The following is a 19,935-nucleotide window of genomic DNA, read 5'->3' on the forward strand; positions in this document are numbered from 1 at the left end:
AGAAGTTGCTGGGGAAACAGAAAGGTGTGAAGATGGACAAAATCACCTGGACCGGATGGACTACACCCCAGGGTTCTGAAAGAGATCACTGAGTAGATTGTTGAGGCATTGGTGATGATTTTTCAAGAATCACTGGAGGCAGGGGAGGGGGCCCTAAAGAACTAGAAAATGGCTAATGTAACACCCCTGTTTAAGAAGGGAGGGAGGCAGAAGACAGGAAATTATAGGCCGGTTAGCCTGACTTCGGTTGTTGGTGAGGTTTTAGAGTCCATTATTAAAGATGAAATTGCGGAGTACTTGGAATTGCATGGTGAAATAGGTCTGAGTCACCACGGCTTTGACAATGGGAGGCCATGACTGAAAAATCTGTTAGAGTACTTTGAGGAGGTGACAAGGAAGTTAGACAAAGGAGAACCAGTAGACGTGATCTATTTGGATTCCAGAAAGCCTTTCATAAGGTGCCGTACAGGAGGCTGCTAAATAAGATAACTCATGGTGTTAGGGGCAAGGTACTGGCATAGATAGAGGATTGGCTGACTGGCAGAACGCAGAGAGTGGGGATAAAGGGGTCCTTTTCAGGATGGCAGCCGGTGACTAGAACCCGAGGGCATAGCCTCAGACTGAAGGGACGATCCTTTAAATCAGAGATGAGGGGGAATTTCTTCAGCCAGAGGGTGGTGAATCTGTGGAACTCATTGGCGTGGAAGGCTGTGGAGACCAAATCACTGAGTGTCTTTATGACAGAGGTAGATAGGATCTTGATTAATAAGGGGGTATGGGAAGAAGGCAGGAGAATGAGGATGAGAACCATATCAGCCATGAATGAATGGCGGAGCAGACTCGATGGGCCGGATGGCCTAATTCTGCTCCTATATCTTATGGTCTTACAGCGAGAAACTATTCCTTCTGTGACGTTAGCAATCTCAGCCATGATCTTTTGAGAGGTAAGGGGGAATGTGCATTGGGTGAGAATGTCCACTGTTGTATAATAATAATCTTTATTGTCACAAGTAGGCTTACATTGACACTGCAATGCACTGAAAATCCCCTAGTCGCCACATTCCGGCGCCAGTTCGGGTACACAGGCAGAATTCAGAATTCTCAGCTGGTACGGGAATTGAACCCGCGCTGCTGGCCTTGTTCTGCATCACAAAACCAGATGATACAAATGTATGTAGAGGGACAGGCTAAACCAGCCCCTGCCCACCTTGGTTGCTCACCACTCTCCACATATGGCAAAATAGACATTGCCCTGTGATGAATTTGTACTGTCCATTTTTGGAGCCGCACTGTAAAGTTGTGTTAAAGGTACAGCAGTGGGTTTGAGTATTGGTGTCGCTTACTAGATCGCTATTTTCCCTCCGTCCCTACCTGAGCAAGGAGGAATCAGCCACATTGCTGTCGGACAGGAGTCACATATTGGCTATGTTTATCAGAATACTGTTCAGTTGCCAGGTTTCTAGTGACCTGGAGGCTGGTCTGAGTCACCGCTTGTTTCCATCTCTGTTCCTGTTCCTTCTGATCAAATAGAGACAATTTACTTTTGAGGAATTTCCCCCCCCCCCTACTAAACTGGGGCACTCTGTTGGAAGCAAGACGCTTCAGTTAATAAGCTGTCACCAACCCTTTGAGAGTGTACAAAGTGGGCCTGCTCTGTGGAGCAGTTGGATTGCAAACCCCTTTCAAAGCTGCTGCCCTGTTTCCGGCAGTGTGTGTACCAGTCTTGATGGCTGATGGTTTTAAACCTCGAGCTGATGTTCAAAAGATCGCACATTTTGTTGTATTAATTTTGCTTCTATTTTGCGTCATGTGGGCTAAAATGGCAACCCGGTTGCTACCGGTTCGGTGAACGTTGAAATCTCATTGGACAACACTGTTCCAAGCCAGTATGATATACCTTCAAACAGCTGAATTTGCAACATCACAGGGACAGAGGACAAGTCATGGGCAGCACAGTGGTTAGCACAGTTGCTTCACAGCTCCAGGGTCCCAGGTTCGATTCCCAGCTTGGGTCACTCTCTGTGCGGAGTCTGCACATCCTCCCCGCGTGTGCGTGGGTTTCCTCCGGGTGCTCCAGTTTCCTCCCACAGTCCACAGATGTGCAGGTTAGGTGGATTGGCCTCGCTAATTTGCCCTTAGTGTCCAAAAGGCTATGCAAAATTTCCCCTAAAGGCTAGGTGAGATTACTGTGTTATGGGGATGGGGTGGAGGTGTGGGCTTGGGTGGGGTGCTCTTTCCGTTGCAGACTCGATGGGCCGAATGGCCTCCTTCTATACTGTAAATTCTATGAATAATAATAGAAATAATCGCTTATTGTCACAAGTAGGCTTTAATTAAGTTATGTAGAAAAGCCCTTAGTCGCCACATTCCGGCACCTGTTCGGGGAGGCCGGTACGGGAATTGAACCCGCGCTGCTGGCATTGTTCTGCATTACAAGCCCGCTGTGCTAAACCAGTCCCTGAAGTCAGCTGTACCATTTTGACCAGGTATGTTACAAGAAATAGGGAGGGATAGCTTTTACCAAAAAAATCTTGGTGAGCGCCTGGTCAATTTAAAACCTATGCAAGCCGTCTCCCAGCCCAATACATCAGGGCTCGGCCCCTATAGGCTGAATGCTGCACATGTTGATGCGGCTGTAGCAATGCTCTTCCTGTTCAGCCAATTCAACAGAACCCATGTGAATGCCACAGAATTAGCCACGTTTGTGGAATTCTCCTATCTGGCTGCTTCACGAGGGTAGAAAGTGCAGCAAGAAACATTTGGAGCTGTGATTCAAAGTTGAATATTCAAATTTACAAGGGCTCATTAAAATAGGCATTAACTCTGGCCTCCGAAATATCTATTCCAGGTGGCGCAGTGGGTTAGCACAGTTTCCTCAAGGTGCTGAGGTCCCAGGTTCGAACCCGGCCTTGGGTCACTGTCCGTGTGGAGTTTGCACATTCTCCCCGTGTCTGCGTGGGTTTCACCCCCACAACCCAAAGATGTGCAGGTTAGGTGGATTGGCCACTCTAAATTGCCCCTTAATTGTAAAAAATTGACTTATATTTTTAAAAATCTATTCCTCTGTGGGCGTTTTCATCCAGAAGATGATTTTTATTTTGCCAAATTTAGTCCTATACTGCTGGATGGGAGAGTGGGCAGGCTTCTCTTCTCATGGCCTTTGCTAATGTAATTAACTCTCTATAATGAAAGAAAATGATGCTAATTGAGTCATCATCTCAAATTTAATCCCTTCCCCTTGATAGCTGCTTTGTTTGACTTCAGAGTCTCCTTATAATGGCCTCACTGGAACTCGGAACATGCAGTAATGCACCAACACACTGCGCGTCTGTAGTTTTTCCTTATTCTCTCTCTTTTTTCAACTCTTCTGAAGGCTTTACTTGCGTTGAGTAAGTTCACAGAAAGCTCTCCCCAGTGGCTATTCCTCTTCTTTGAGCCTGAGCAGTGAATGTTACTGCACTGCTTACCACGAGGGTGACCACAGCTCATAGAATTTACAGCATTCGAGGAGGCCCTTCGGCCCATCATCCCTGTGCTAATACTAGCTTTTTGATTGAGACGATGGGGGTGAAATTAGTCTTCAGAAATATTCAAAAACAGGAGAGATAGCAAGGTGCCCCCCCCCCCCCCCCCTTTATCAATGGTCTTATTTACATGTTGTTTTGCTCTACACACTATCTGCTGTCACAGATAGTGCGGGCAGATGGAGCAGATTAGAAGGTCAGTCATAAGTGGGTGTTTGAAGAGCGCACTAACCCTCACGAGACCCGTGGGTCACCCCAATTGATCTCCTTGTGGAATATGAGCTCCCCCGCTAGCGGACGGGCCACCAGCTCGGGGCTTGTTAAATTGCCTATTAAAGCCGGCCTGGAATGGGACTGGCGTGATCGGCAGTCCTGGTTGGGACCTTTAGACTGGAGGCCGGATTGCAGCCTTTGCTTCTGTTGTTGAACTAAACTTCGTCTGAACTTATCTTCTTGGCCTTCCTGAGCTTTTGTAGAGAGATTGCACAAAGATGTACAGGGCACAAGACAAAAGAAGTGTTAATGGCAGTGTGAAAGACTATAAAAGGTCCTGGCAGTGGCATAAAGATAAGATAGCAGAATGTGTTACTGGGAGAGCAAAAGTCAACGCTCATTGAAAGCAAAGCTCAAGAACAAGTGACAGATGTCCCAGGCGGCGAAAGGTCACAGTCTAAAGTTGTTGAACTTAATGTTGATTCCAAACGGCCTTAAGATGTCTAATTAGATCTTTCATTAGCTCTGAAGAAGAGTTATAGGGACTTGAAATGTTAACTTCGTTTTTCTCTTGTTATGACACCCTGGGCTAGTGTACGGTCAATTCCAGCCCCACTTGACCTGTAGTGGCAGCACAATTGAAATTGACAAATAATTCTTAGAAAATACCCAAAGTCTTTGGCCCTGGGCTGTCCAATAATTACAGCCACCAGGTTTGTAATTTTAAAAAAAATAAACATTTTATTGAGGTATTTTTGGTATTACAACAACAACAAAATAAATAATGTACATGAATCTATAAACATTGTGCAAAAGACGTCTCTGAAAGATCCCATCTTTATTAACCCCCTGCTCTAAACTAAGCTAAACCCCCCCCCCATCTGCTGACAATTAATTTTTCGTGAAGAAGTCGACAAACGGTTGCCACCTCCGGGTGAACCCTAACAGTGACCCTCTCAAAGCGAACTTGATTTTCTCCAAACAGAGAAAGCTAGCCATGTCCGATAGCCAGGTCTCCGACTTCGGGTTGAGTCCCTCCAAGCTAATAGTATCCGTCTCCGGGCTGCCAGGGAAGCAAAGGCCAGAACGTCTGCCTCTTTCTCCTCCTGGATTCCCGGGTCTTCCGACACCCCAAAAATCGCCACCTCCGGACTCGGTGCCATCCTTGTTTTGAACACCGTGGACATGACATCTGCAAACCCCTGCCAGAATCCCCGAAGCTTTGGGCATTCCCAGAACATATGGACAGGGTTCGCTGGTCCTCCCGCACATTTTGCGCACCTGTCTTCCACCCCAAAGAATCTGCTCATCCGGGCCACTGTCATGTGGGCCCAGTGAACGACCTTAAATTGTATCAGGCTCAGCCTGGCACATGTTGCGGACGCGTTGACTCTACTCAACGCGTCCGTCCATAGACCATCCACTATCTCTCCTCCCAGCTCCTCCTCCCACTTGCGCTTCAGCTCCTCGGTCTGCGTCTCCTCTGACCCCATAGGTTCCTTGTAAATGTCAGAGACGCTCCACTCTCCTACCCACCTTCTGGAAACTACCCTGTCCTGAATCCCCCTTGGTGGTAGGAGTGGGAAGGCTGTCTATGTAGGAAGTCCCGCACCTGCAGGTACTGAATTTGTTTCCCCTTGCCAATCCAAACTTCTCCTCCAGCGCCCTCATACTCGGAAAGCTCCTCTCTATAAACATATCCCCCATCCTCTCAATCCCTGCTCTCCGCCATATCCGGAACCCCGTACCCATACTTCCTGGGGCAAACCGGTGATTATTACAGATTGGGGACCAGACCGATGCTCCCTCTGCTCCCACATGTCTCCTCCATTGCCCCCAGACTCTCAGGGCCACCACCACCACGGGGCTGGTGGAGTACCGTGCCAGCGGGAACGGCAGAGGCGCAGTTACCAACGCTGGTGCCCTTACATGAAGCCGCCCGGTGCAGTCTAAAATAGTCTGATGTTGTCCTATTTGTGCGTACACTTGCCACAGGAGCCTAATACAGCAACCTGACCCAGTCAATAAAGGCCCACCCAAATCCGAACCGTCCCAGTACCTCCCACAGGTATTCCCATTCTACCCAATCAAAAGCCTTCTGTGCATCCATTGCGACCACTACCTCCACCTCCCTACCTTCCGGGGACATCATGATCACGTTTCATAGCTTTCTTATATTGGCCACCAACTGCTTACCCTTAACAAACCCCGTCTAGTCCTCCCCAATAACGTCCAGGACACAATCCTCAATCCTGGAGGACAAAACTTTGGCCAGCAGTTTGACGTCCACATTCGACAAGGATATCGGCCTGTCGGACCCACACAGCTCCGGGTCCTTGTCCCGCATCAGGATCAGCGAAATCGTGGCCTGCGGGGGCAGCACCCCTCTCTCAGGTTTGTAAATTTAAACACAGTTAATTTTATGAATAATTAACTATATTTAATTAATTAATAATTAAATATAATTAACTATATTTAAAGATGGTAGCCATGATGTGGAGATGCCGGCGTTGGACTGGGGTGAGCACAGTAAGAAGTCTTACAACACCAGGTTAAAGTCTAACAGGTTTGTTTCAATCACTAGCTTTCGGAGCACTGCTCCTTCCTCAGGTGAATCAAGGAGCAGTGCTCCGAAAGCTCGTGTTTGAAACAAACCTGTTGGACATTTTTGAGACGGTGACCAAACAGGTGGTTGAGGGTAAAGCGGTTGATGTGGTGTATATGGATTTCAGTAAGGCGTTTGATAAGGTTCCCCACGGTAGGCTATTGCAGAAAATAAGGAAGTATGGGATTGAAGGTGATTTAGCGGTTTGGATCAGTAATTGGCTAGCTGAAAGAAGACAGAGGGTGGTGGTTGATGGCAAATGTTCATCCTGGATTTCAGTTACTAGTGGTGTACCGCAAGGATCTGTTTTGGGGCCACTGCTGTTTGTCATTTTTATAAATGACCTGGAAGAGGGTGTAGAAGGATGGGTTAGTAAATTTGCAGATGACACGAAGGTCGGTGAAGTTGTGGATAGTGCTGAAGGATGTTATAGGATACAGAGGGACATAGATAAGCTGCAGAGCTGGGCTGAGAGGTGGCAGATGGAGTTTAAGGTGGAAAAGTGTGAGGCGGTTCACTTTGGAAGGAGTAACAGGAATGCAGAGTACTGGGCTAATGGCAAGATTCTTGGTAGTGTAGATGAACAGAGAGATCTCGGCATCCAGGTACCTAAATCCCTGAAAGTTGCCACCCAGGTTAATAGGGCCTTTAAGAAGGCATATGGTGTGCTAGCCTTTATCAGCAGGGGGATTGAGTTTCGGAGCCACATGGTCATGCTGCAGCTGTACAAAACTCTGGTGCGGCCGCACCTGGAGTACTGCGTGCAGTTCTGGTCACCACATTATAGGAAGGATGTGGAAGCTTTGGAAAGGGTTCAGAGGAGATTTACTAGGATGTTGCCTGGTATGGAGGGAAGGTCTTACAAGGAAAGGCTCAGGGACTTGAGGTTGTTTTTGTTAGAGAGGAGAAGGCTGAGAGGTGACTTAATCGAGACATATAAGATAGTCAGAGGGTTAGATAGGGTGGACAGTGAGAGTCTCTTTCCTCGGATGGTGATGACCAACACGAGGGGACATAGCTTTAAATTGAGGGGTGGTAGATATAGGACAGATGTCAGAGGCAGTTTCATTACTCAGAGAGTAGTAGGGGTGTGGAACGCCCTGCCTGCAACAGTAGTAGACTCGCCAACTTTAAGGGCATTTAAGTGGTCACTGGATAGACATATGGATGAAAATGGAATAGTGTAGGTCAGATAGGCTTCAGATGGTTTCACAGGTCGGCGCAACATCGAGGGCCGAAGGGCCCGTACTGCGCTGTAGTGTTCTATGTTCTAACACCGTCACCAATCCTTTATCCCTCCATAACCTTGGGCACCTGGACCATGATCTTTCTTGTAACTTCTGGATTATTCTGCCTGAATTAAAGATACAGGCTTATTCCAATAAAGAGACATGTCCATTAATCATCCATGGATCAAAATATGGATGCCAAAATGAAAGAGAGGAGGAAATACGGGGATTAACCGGGAGGATCCTTATAATGTCCCTCTCTGGGAATTGGAAAAAAAAACATTTAGAGTATCCAATTCATTTTTTCCAATTAAGGGGCAATTTAGCCTGGCCAATCCACCTAGCCTGCACAACTTTGGGTTGTGGGGGCGAAACCCACGCAGACACGGGGCGAATGTGCAAACTCCACACAGACAGTGACCCAGAGCCAGGATCGAACCTGGGACCTTGGCGCCGTGAGGCAGCAGTGCTAACCCACTGCGCCACCGAGCTGCCCCTCCCTCTCTGGGAAATTTGCATACAGCTGGGGGTTCAATTCTGGTTCAGTGAGGTGGGCCGGTGCGGCACCAGGCATACTGAAAAATGAGGTGCTGACTTTGTGAAGCCGCAATACAGGAGTACTTGCATGCCAAGTTGAAGCTCTGCAGTCGTGCCACATCCAGCCGTGAATGCATTGGACAATTAAATAACGAACAGGGAGAGGAGGCTCCAGAAATATCTCGATCCTAAATGATGGGAGAATCTAGTACATCAGAGTAAAAGACCAGGCTGAACCATCTTCAGTTCGTGCAGTTCAGTCTCAACCTCCTCCAGCGGCCCCCAGCATCACACATGCCAATATTTGGCTAATATTAAGAAACTGCTGAAGACACTGGATACAGGAAAGGCTAGGGGCCCTGACAACATCTCAGTGGTAGTACCGGAGACTTGGCGGCACAGTGGCGCAGTGGTTAGCACTGCTGCCTCACAGCGCCAGGGACGCAAGTTCAATTCTGGTCTCGAGTGACTGTGCGGAGTCTGCACGTTCTCCCCGTGTCCGAATGGGTTTCCTCCGGGTGCTCAGGTTTCCTCCCACAGTCCAAAGATGTGCAGGTTAGGGGGATTTGCCGTGCCAAATTGCCCCTTAAATTGTTCAAAAGGTTAGGTAGGGTTACGGGGTTAGGGTCAGGGCTTAGGCCCCGGTAGGCTGCTCTTTCCCAGGGTCAGTGCAGACTCGATTGGCCGAGTGGCCTCCTTCTGCACTGCAGAGATTCTAAATTCTGGAGGTCTCTCCATAAACCTCTTCCTCTTTCCCTTCTTCGTCACTTTGATACTTACCATCGTTTCCAAACTATCAATCTCTTCTCCTGACATCTCCCCTTTGGCTTGGTGTCAATTTTTGTTGCGTCAGTGAATTGTCTTTGGATGTTTATTATATTATGGGTGCTATATAAATGCACGCTGAAGCACACTGGGGCTTCAGAGAATGTGAAAGGTGGTATATACATGCACATTAATTAGTTTTTTGATTTCTTTTTGGGGTTGAGTGCTTAAAGAGATACCATACAGAACGAACAAGAACTGATATAATTTCCTTTCACTTTCAACCAGGCACAACAACTGCAGTGGGTAAAGTGTTGGTATCCGGTCTTGTACGCTCAAATCCAGGAGTATGCTGCGAAGGGGCAGTTCATCACAGTGGGAGGCACCTGGGTGGAAATGGTAAGGTATCAAAGCCATGATTAGAAAGCACTGCATTCCCTTCCTGTCCACATTGCATTATCTCTGCTGCTAGTGCTTTTCGTCAAAAGGTGACAAGCTACATAAACGTCACTCTTTCATTAGCCACAAGACACACAACAATTCCAACACGCTTCTTTCAATTTGCTACACACCACTGCTACCTTTTTTTAAAATTCAGAGTACCCAATTCTTTATTTCCAATTAAGGGGCAATTTAGCGTGGCCAATCCACCCACCCTGCACATCTTTGGGTTGCGGGGGCGAAACCCACGGGGAGAATGTGCAAAGCCCACACGGGCAGTGACCCGGGACCGGGATCGAACCCGGGCCCTCGGCGCCGTGAGTGCATGATTGTCCTTACCCTCAATGATATTGGAGCACAACTTGCTGTTACAAAAGACAAGGCTGAAGCAATTGCAAACTGGAGCGCCCGGAGGAAACCCACGCAGATACGGGGAGAACGTGCAGACTCCGAGTGACCCAGCTGTTTGTGGGGCTGGAGGAGGTGATGGGGATGGGAAGACGCAAAGCCACAGAAAGGTTTGAACACGAGGATGAGAGTTTTAATATTGAGACGCTGGTGGGTCAGGAGCTGGTGTAGACCAGCAGCGGGCAGAGTGGGTGATGGGGAAGTCGAGCTTGGTGCGAGTTAGGATGCAGACAGCAGATGCTGGATAAGCTAAATTTAAGAAAGTTGGGAGGCTGTTCAGGAGAGCATTGGAAGAGTCAGGCCTGAATTCAGCAGCAAATGAGTGGAGCCGGGTAGTAGGCAGCTTTGATAACAAAAAAGGATTGAGAATCAGAAGGATAGATTAGGTACAGACGGCACGGTGGCTCTGTGGTTAGCACTGCTGCCTCACATCTCCAGGGACCCGGGTTCAATTCCAGCCTCGAGTGACTGTGCGGAGTTTGCACTTTCTCCCTTTGTCTGCGTGGGTTTCCTCCGGGTGCTCCAGTTTCCTCCCACAAGTCCCGAAAGACGTGCAGGTTAGGTGGATTGGCCATTCTAAATTGCCCCTTGGTGGCCAAAAGGTTAGGTTGTGTTACGGAGATGGGGTGGAGGCGTGGGCTTGGGTGGGATGCTCTTTCCAAGGGCCTGTGCAGACTCAATGGGCCGAATGGCCTCCTTCTGCACAGTAAATTCTATGTTTCTATGAAATGGGACACAGTAGCAGCACGTTTGATCTTCAGTACTGCATTACTCTCCAAAGTTTTATAACTGGCAAGAAAATGTACACTTGTATTTGTTAACCAAAGTTATCATTAATTTGCATTCAAAAATCTATGTTGCCACAACTGGTTGTGCTTCCGTTTTATTTTGATTATGAAGCAGTCACAAAGTTGGCCAGCAGGGTGCACTAACGTCCAGGTTTTTGCAGGATGGAAATCTCCCTTCTGGTGAATCCATGGTGCGACAGTTCCTCCAGGGTCAACGCTTCTTCCAGCAGGAGTTTGGGAAGTATTGCTGTGAGGTGGGTAGTTGGCATGAAATGAAAAAAATGAATGAAAATCGCTTATTGTCACGAGTAGGCTTCAATGAAGTTACTGTGAAAAGCCCCTAGTCGCCACATTCCGGCGCCTGTCCGGGGAGGCTGGTACGGGAATCGAACCGTGCTGCTGGCCTGCCTTGGTCTGCTTTAAAAGCCAGCGATTTAGCCTGGTGAGCTAAACCAGCCCCATGGCAACGGAGACTTCCAGTGGAAAGTAATTTCCGAAAAGTTACCAGGTAAAAATGAATCATCAAAAAGGAATTTCGATGTTGTCTAGTTGAGCATGTGTATGTTACGCTGTACAAAGATTTGTTTCTGTGAGGAAATAGCCATTTTGAGAGGCCCTCCAGGAATCCCTCAAAATACCTCCGACCGAATCAATATACATCTCTTAATAATTTTGGTGCAAATGGTAACTTATTTTTGCAGCAGCCCCTTGCCCGAATATGTGTAGTTATTTCCTCTTGTGCCATTTCTGAAAGAATTCTGGACACTCAAATGTTTAAATTTTTAAAAAATATATTTAGAGTCTCCAATTCTTTTTCCAATTGAGCAGGAAACCACCGTGAAGACCTGGACACTCGAGTCTGGCACACGGTGACATTGCACCAAGTAGGCACCAAGTAGCCATTTCAAATCTTTCTGACAACAAAATTGATCTTCAGGTAAAGAATCAAATTCTGGGCGGCACGGTGGGGCAGTGGTTAGCACTGCTGCCTTACTGCGCCAAGGATCCAGCTTCGGTCCCAGCTCTGGGTCACTGCCCTGTGGAATTTGCACGTTCTGCCCATGTGATCATAACATTTACAGCGCAGAAGGAGGCCATTTGGCCCATCGGGTCTGCACCGGCTCTTGGAAAGAGCACCCCACTTAAGCCCTCACCTCCACCCTATCCCCGTAACCCAGTAACCCCACCTAACCTGGGGGCAGTTTTTCACGGCCAGTTCACCTAACCTGCACGTCTTTGGACTGTGGGAGGAAACCGGAGCACCCGGAGGAAACCCACGCAGACACGGGGAGAAGGTGCAGACTCCGCACAGCCAGTCACCCAAGCCAGGAATCGAATCTAGGACCCTGGAACTGTGAAGCAACAGTGCTAACCACTGTGTCTGTGTGGATCTCACCCCCACTACCCAAAGATGCGCAGGGTAAGTGGATTGGCCACGCTAAACTTTCCCTTAATTGGGAAAACAAGAATTGGATACTCTAAATTCATTTTAAAGAAGAGTCAAATTCTACTCTAGAAAAATTATGGCTTAAAAAAAAGCCATAATGAAATGAATGAAAAATGAAAATCGCTTATTGTCACGAGTAGGCTTCAATGAAGTTACTGTGAAAAGCCACATTCCGGCGCCTGTCCGGGGAGACTGGTACGGGAATTGAACCGTGCTGCTGGCCTGCTTGGTCTGCTTTAAAAGCCAGCGACTTAGCTGAGTGAGCTAAACGAGCCCCTGTATGGTCCATGGGAGGAGACTTTGATTTAATTGAGAGTTGGAAGTAATTTTATGTGGGAACAAGCTAACTGGGCAACAAGCTCCTAATGCTGACCATGTCTTGTGTTTACGTGCTTCATATCAACTAACACAGTTCTGTCATTCTCTGCTTTTCCGATTCATTCCTCAGTGACTGCTCTGTAATGTTTGCCAACTTCATTGATCTCCCCTTAAAATGTTCATGAACATCCTTCATATTGTGGAGATGCCAGCGTTGGGCTGTGGTGGGCACGGTAAGAAGTCTTACAAAACCAGGTTAAAGTCCAACAGGTTTGTTTGGAATCACTAGCTTTCGGAGCACAGCTCCCTCTTCGGTTGACTCACCTGAGGAAGGAGCTGTGCTCCGAAAGCTAGTGATTCCAAAAAATCCTGTTGGACTTTAACCTGGTGCTGTAAGACTTCCTACTATCCTTCATATTGTTGAACAATGTTGTTTAAATCCCGCATGTATTTATGCTGTTACCTGATGCTATTTACAGTTCTGTTAACCTGTTTCACTGGGCTAACTGTTAGATTCCATTCCACATGTTCTTATAAACCGTCTTGGCTATTCTTCTAGAACCTTTTCCAACTGTACTTTTCTAAAAACCCTCAAAATATTTTTCTGTCTGCCTGTGATTTGGAACCTTCTCCCCCCCAGATGCCGCATCACCTAAGACTCTTCATTTATTTTAAAAGTATTTTAGAAAATCCAATTCTTTTTTCCCAATTCAGGGGCAATTTAGCGTGGCTAATCCACCTAACCTGCACACCTTTTTGGGTTGTGGGGGCGAGACGCACGCAGACACGGCGAGAATGTGGAAACTCCACACGGACAGTGACCCGGGATCGGACCCGGGGCCGGGGGTCGAACCCGGGTCCTCGGCGCCGTGAGGCAGATGTCACCACCATCGTGCAGCACATCTCTTTATTAAGTAACTTTAAGCATTGCTTTGGGCAATCCAGCTCAGCAATTGGCAGTCACATTGGGATAGATTGTCCAACAATTGGTGAAGTGCTGTGGCCACTTCGATATCTAAAACTAATATTTGATTGTAGCATGCCAAACTTGCCTCCTGTTCGGCCTTTGATTTTAGAGTGAGCTAAGAATTCAGTGAGTTACTTAGTTCCTACTACTGGGGCTCAGGAATTTTCACTGTAAACACACCTCCAAAAATGCTTTATCTCTGCAATGTCCTTTACTAGGTTTCTAAAATTGAAAGCTAGTGTTCTACAAAGTTGTTTTTCCTGCTCTTAATGACCAACTAGTCATTGGCTTCAGGAAGCAAAGTACTGTACTGTACACACCCCTGTCAGCATCAACTGGGCGGAGATGGTTAGCAGTTTCAAATTCTAAAATACTTGGTGCACATCACCAAAAATCTGTCCTGGTCCACCCACGTCGACGCAACCACCAAGAAAGCACAATAGCCACTAAACACAAAGTTTTCCGTCCTCGTTCCCGGCTGGGATTTTCCGGTGCCACTGAGAGTGAATGGAGTTCTGGCTGGAGCGCCAAGTTTTCCGTTCTTGCTCACAACGGGTCCCGCCACGGACAAGACCAGAGAATCCTACACAAAACCGTCTCCGGCAAGCCAGGCCGTTTGTGGAATGGGGGACTGTAATACTCCAATGCGTATGGTGGGATCCTCATGCTGCGGCCACCTACAGCCCCCAGTCACTTACCCATGTGGTTATTCCTCCCACCTGATTTTATGTCACTGTTGCAGCTGAGATTTTTTCCTGTCTTGAGAGATACATCGAGCCTGTAACTCGCTAAAACAGTCCATTGGTGTTTATCCTCCTTGCTGATTGGCACGCAAGTCCTTCCACAGAGTATCACAGAGAGGGGAGTTGTTTGGTTCGTGTCTTTTTGGTTATTGGCCAACTTGAGTGCTACCTTTCCACCAGCACACACTAAGGTTCAATAGCAAGGCCGTTTGTGCACTGAGCTATTTACGGAGCTAAAGCCTGTTACCCGATGCCGATTAAACACTTTCTCTCTCTCTCTCTCTATCTATCTTTTTAAATAGTTCTGGTTGCCAGATACATTTGGATATTCAGCCCAGCTGCCACAGATTATGCAGGGGTGCGGCATCACACGCTTTCTAACTCAGAAACTCAGTTGGAACCTAGTGAATGAATTCCCGGTAAGTGGCTCAGTTCTGGTGGGAATCACTGCCCGAGCTGCTCTCTGGAGATTTCCGAAGTGCACGTTAAAATAACTTGAAAATGTTTAGAGGGTGTAACTCTGTGGAGGTGTAAGGTGAAAGCTGGTGGTACAGTCAGTAATGTGATTTATTCCTGGTTGTATACCTTCTGAGTGACTGCCTTGTGGTTTGGACACGAGCAGAGGCTCGTACGCGAGTGTCACCATTTTGACAAAGCACCAAATGGCCGGGCTTTGGTAATCGAAGTTAGTTTGCTTTTAGTTCTGTCGATGAAACCATGGAGGAGGTTAGTTCAGATGATATGAACATCACACACAACTGAACTGGCAGTCGGGGGTGTTCACGGCTACAAAGGAGTCCGTCCTAAGTCTGTCCAGCGTGTCTGGGCTGAACGAGGTCACCAATTCGGAGGTCCTGGAGAGTTCTAATTCCATAAGCATACAATAACTGTCCTGGCCAGGTTGGATGTATATAAAAAGACCTTCTGTATGGTGCACTGGCCAATGGTCAATGCCTGTTGGAGGTTGGTGCCTCTGCTACAAGGAGAGATCTGCAGATGGCGGACATCGCCATGGACAGCTGGTAGGCAGTCACTGACCGCCACGGCCTATGGAGGCTGACTGCATGGGAGGGCATTAGAAGTTGCAAGGAGAAATGGAAAGCTCAACCAGACGAGAATGGGATGTAAACCAGTTGTGACTAGCACTGTTGCTTCACAGCTCCAGAGTCCCATGTTCGATTCCGGCTTGGGTCACTGTCTGTGCGGAGTCTGCATATCCTCCCCGTGTGTGCGTGGGTTTCCTCCGGGTGCTCCGGTTTCCTCCCACAGTCCAAAGATGTGCGGGTTAGGTGGATTGGCCATGATAAATTGCCCTTAGTATCCAAAATTGCACTTAGTGTTGGGTGGGGTTACTGGGTAATGGGGATAGGGTGGAGGTGTTGACCTTGGATAGGGGGTAGGGTGCTCTTTCCAAGAGCCGGTGCAGACTCGATGGGCCGAATGGCCTCCTTCTGCACTGTAAATTCTATGTAATCTATGTAAATTCCATGATTCTTGGGATTTCTTCACCTTTCCTATTTTCCTTTCCTCTCTCTTTCCTCATCCTCTCTGGAGGCATTGTCTCTGTGCTGGAAAAAGATGCTGCACCTCCCTCACCTAAGGAGTCATTCCTTGGATGTGAGCCTGAACAATGAGCGTCTGCTGTGGTTGAGGGTGCTCGGCCTTTTCTCATTAGAACGGAGAAGGATGAGGGGCGACTTGATAGAGGTTTATAAGATGATCAGGGGAATAGATAGAGTAGACAGTCAGAGACTTTTTCCCCGTGTGGAACAAACCATTACAAGGGGACATAAATTTAAGGTGAATGCTGGAAGATATAGGGGGATGTCAGAGGTAGGTTCTTTACCCAGAGAGTAGTGGGGGCATGGAATGCACTGCCTGTGGAAGTAGTTGAGTCAGAAACATTAAGGACCTTCAAGCGGCTATTGGATAGGTACATGGATTACGGTAGAATGATGGGGTGTAGATTAATTTGTTCTTAATCCAGGACAAAAATTCAACACAACATTGTGGGCCGAAGGGCCTGTTCTGTGCTGTAATTTTCTATGTTCTATGATGTGCTGTCTTTCTGACTGTGGGAGACATTACACTAAAACCCGATCTTGCCTATAGCTGCTATCTGCTCTGGGCTGTCAATGGTAACCAGTATCAGAAACTGTTCAACTCGCCCTCTTGAACCTGGGTTTGCCGAGGCCAGTTATATTTAATAGATCAGGGTGTTCAACAAATACTGGGGATGATAGCAGGGCTTAAAGGCTTAACTGATGAGAACAGGTCGCATAAACCTTATATGTATGCTGTTAGATTTAGAAGATTGGGGCACGATCTGAAGAAAATGCTAAAGGGATTTGATAGAGGATGTGGTGATATGCATCACTGTAAATGCACAAAGGGTTAATGTAAATACACTACGACTAAGTAACCACTAGAGGGAGCACCAGAGACGTCATGACATGCAGACATACAGCTAATGAACACATAGAATAGGACATGACCAATGGGCAGTCAAGATACCCAGAGGTGACACTACCACAAGGGGTCAACCCATATATAAGGACAGGGCACGCATGCTCTGTCTCTTTCCACAGGTGACACTTAGAGAGGAGGACAGGGGCAGATCAGAAGCATCACACCCACTACGTGGCTTAGAGCAGACTGGTTAGTTAGACTGAGTTACTATAGCAAGATTAGCAGGAGAGTTGAACTCCTAGAGAACTGTGCTAATGGTTCAATAAATCACATTGAACCTACTTCAAAGTTCGGAGTATCTTTTGGTCAAAGCTGCATCGAGTTGCAGCCTGTGTTATCCCAGAGTACATAACACAACAGAGTAGACACAGAGAAACTCTTCCCTCTGACGGGAGAGTACAGAGCAAAGTGACAGAACCTTAAAGTTGGAGTCAGACCATTCAAAGGTGCAATTCGGGAGCACGTCTTCGCAAAATGGGTAATGGAGATGTGTAACTCTCTCCCCCCAGATGGCTGTGGATAATGGGGCTTTCACGATGATAGATTTTTTGTTTTGGTGAGGGTGTCAAGGGGCAACGGCAAGAAGAAAATAGATTTGTGGTGCAGATTAGTCCGTATTCCAATTGAATGGAGGGGCAGGCTTGAGGGACTAAATGGCTTTGATATAATATCACTATTTATGGGATCTTCATCATCTGTGTGGATCAGCTGCTCTGTGCCTAATGAGTTGCTTAATTGGAAGAAATACTACTTTGGAAGTTTTGAATTAAACACGCAAATAAAAGTAGAATACTGGAATCTGAAACAAAAGCAGAAAATGCTGGGGAAATGCAGCAAGTCTCCAGCAGCGTCTGCGGTGAGAGGCAATGGCCGCATGTCCTTGGCCTGCTCCAGTGAAGCCTAACTGCAAACCGGAGGAGCTGCACCTCGTCTCCCGATTAGTCCCTCGGGACTCGACGGAGAGTTCAACAATTTTAGACTGTGACCTTTCTCCTCCATCTTTACTCTTGTAATATAGCCAAAATAATTTTTGTCCCAGTTCAAAAAAAAAAATTCCCCCCCCCCCGTTTGTGGCAGGCGAGCAGCGATTCTCCGGCCCGGATGGGCCGAGCGGCCTGCCCAATCCGACGGGTTCACGCCGACACCAACCACACCTGGGTCGCTGCCGCGTGAACAGCGTGCGAACGCTGCGTGTGCGGCCTGTGGGGGGGAGAGGGAGGGAGGATCGAGCAAGAGGGGGGCGCTCAGTAGGGGTCTGGCCCGCGATCGGTGCCCACCGATCGGCAGGCCGGCGTCTCTAAAGGACGCACTCTTTTTCCTCCGCCGCCCCGCAAGATTAATCCTCCATGTCTTGCGGGGCGCCCGTGGGGAGGACGGCAACCGCGCATGCGCGGGTTGGCGCCTGCCAACTTGCGCATGCGCGGGTGACGTGGCGCCGCGTAATTTATGCGGTGCCGCTTTCACGCGGCACCAAGGCCCGGCGCGCAAAATTCACGCGGCGCCGCTCCTAGCCCCCCCGGGGGGGGGGGGGGGAGAATAGGGGGCGAGGAGCGGCCTCCGACGCCAGAGTGAAACATTCCGGTTTTCACTCCGGCGTCGGCACTTTGTCTCCCGTTGGGAGAATTTCACCCCTTACCTTTATTGCAACTACTAATGCCGTGTCCTGCCATTAACGCTTCCTCTATTCAGTGACCTACAGATCATGGTGCAATCTCACCAGGCTGCCATCAATCACTCACCTTCTAACCTGCTCCAGCTGCCCCCCTCTAATACGCTATTATAATGCATCACATTTCTACCTCACTTTAACTCTGAAGAAGGGTCATACGGACTCGAATGCTAAACTCTCTTTTCCCTATCCACAGATGCTGCCAGACCTGCTGAGAGTTTCCAGCATTTTCGGTTTTTGATGGAAGTTTTGATTTTTCTCTCAGAATTGCAGTGGAGTGGCCTTCTTCGAGGCTATGTCCAAAGTGGTGGGGGTGAGGGTGGAGCCATGCCCGATAGTGGCGGTCTTCGGGGTTTCAGACCAGCCAGATCTATTCCTGGGGAGGAGGGCGGACGCCCTTGCCTTTGCCTCCCTGATCACCCGCCGTAGAATCCTGTTTGGCTGGCGGTCAGCGGCACCACCCAGAGCTGCGGACTGGCTGTCCGACCTCTCGGAATCTCTCCAAATGGAGAAAATCAAATTCGCCATCCGAGGGTCAGACGACGGCTTCCACAGAACGTGGGAGCCATTCACGCGATTGTTCCGGGACCTGTTTGTGGCCAACGAACAAGAGGAAGAATAGCCGGGTAGCCAAGAATCAGGAGAACTTAGTCAAGAATCGGGGGAGGGTAGCCAAGGCATGAAAGGGAGAGAAAGGCGAACTATGGGGGGGTGGGGGGGGGGACAGCTGAACTTGAGGAGGGAGGTGCGAACCGTGGAGGGAGGGGGGACAGGAGAGGGGAACCAACGGGAGGGGGCGGGGGGGCAGGGAAACGGGAGCCGGAAGGAGGGCACGGGGTGCCAAAACGTGCATGACATCTCCAGGAGCGGGGAACGAGGAGGTTGGGGATGGAGGACGGGAGGAGCAGCGGAGGCGAGCGGGAGACGGCGGTGAGAACCGTCCGGGAGAGGCGGGCGACAGTGGCACGCGACCCGGCCAGGTGTCGCACACTGTGGTTATCTCCCCGGCACCCAAATGTATATTTGCCCCCCCCAGTCCCCGCCACCCCTGCCCCCGCCTTCCCCCCCACCCCACCCCCCCGCAAACAGTCGCGTACTTACGTGGTGTAAATAATTCGGCCAGATGCACAGAGCTGCCGCTGTCTAGCTGGTGCACAGTAACCCACCAGTTAGTCTATTTCATAGTTTATTGTATCTATGTTGGGGTGTGCCCTTCTCTTCTAAATATGTGTATATATATATATATATATATAGATATATGTTTCTTATTCTGTGTACATAACGGTAATTATACCTTGTTCAAAAACCCAATTAAAACATTTATAAAAAACAAAGAATTGCAGTGGAGAAGCAACTGGAGGATTTGTTTTGTAACAGGAATTTGAAACATGTGCAAAAATATATCGGGTCCTAACTGCTGCCATCCACCAATGTTTTTCCTGGTTTATTTTTTTTAGATTTATTGTACTTTGATTACTTTAGCAGTGATGTTGAACTTGAAAATGCTTATGCCTCGATTTCTTTGTCATGTGAAGTAACGCTGGTTCACCTTTCTCTCTGCCGTTCTCGCCCACCTTCACAGCACCATACATTCTTTTGGGAGGGAATTGATGGCACCAGGGTCCTGACCCATTTTCCGCCTGGCAACTCCTATGAAATGAAATGCACGGTAGGAGAAGTAAGTATGAAGCAAACCTCAATCTTTTTAAAAAATAAATTTAGAGTACCCAATTATTTTTTCCAATTAAGGGGCAATTTAGAGTGGCCAATCTACCTACCCTGCACATCTTTGGGTTGTGGGGGTGAAACCCA

At 48.3% G+C, this 19,935-nt stretch overlaps 1 protein-coding gene across 1 annotated transcript in view; it reads left to right on the forward strand.

Annotated features, from left to right (window-relative positions):
- man2c1 (mannosidase, alpha, class 2C, member 1) overlaps positions 1-19,935 on the forward strand; it is a 101,088-nt gene that overhangs the window by 24,746 nt on the left and 56,407 nt on the right. Inside the window, exons 8-11 of the mRNA XM_038784467.1 lie at positions 9,162-9,272; positions 10,672-10,764; positions 14,288-14,404; positions 19,706-19,801. Coding sequence (XP_038640395.1) covers positions 9,162-9,272; positions 10,672-10,764; positions 14,288-14,404; positions 19,706-19,801 — 417 coding nt within the window. The remainder of the gene's footprint in view (positions 1-9,161; positions 9,273-10,671; positions 10,765-14,287; positions 14,405-19,705; positions 19,802-19,935) is intronic.

This window comes from Scyliorhinus canicula, chromosome 24, assembly GCF_902713615.1.
Source record: "Scyliorhinus canicula chromosome 24, sScyCan1.1, whole genome shotgun sequence".
NCBI classification, from domain to species: domain Eukaryota; kingdom Metazoa; phylum Chordata; class Chondrichthyes; order Carcharhiniformes; family Scyliorhinidae; genus Scyliorhinus; species Scyliorhinus canicula.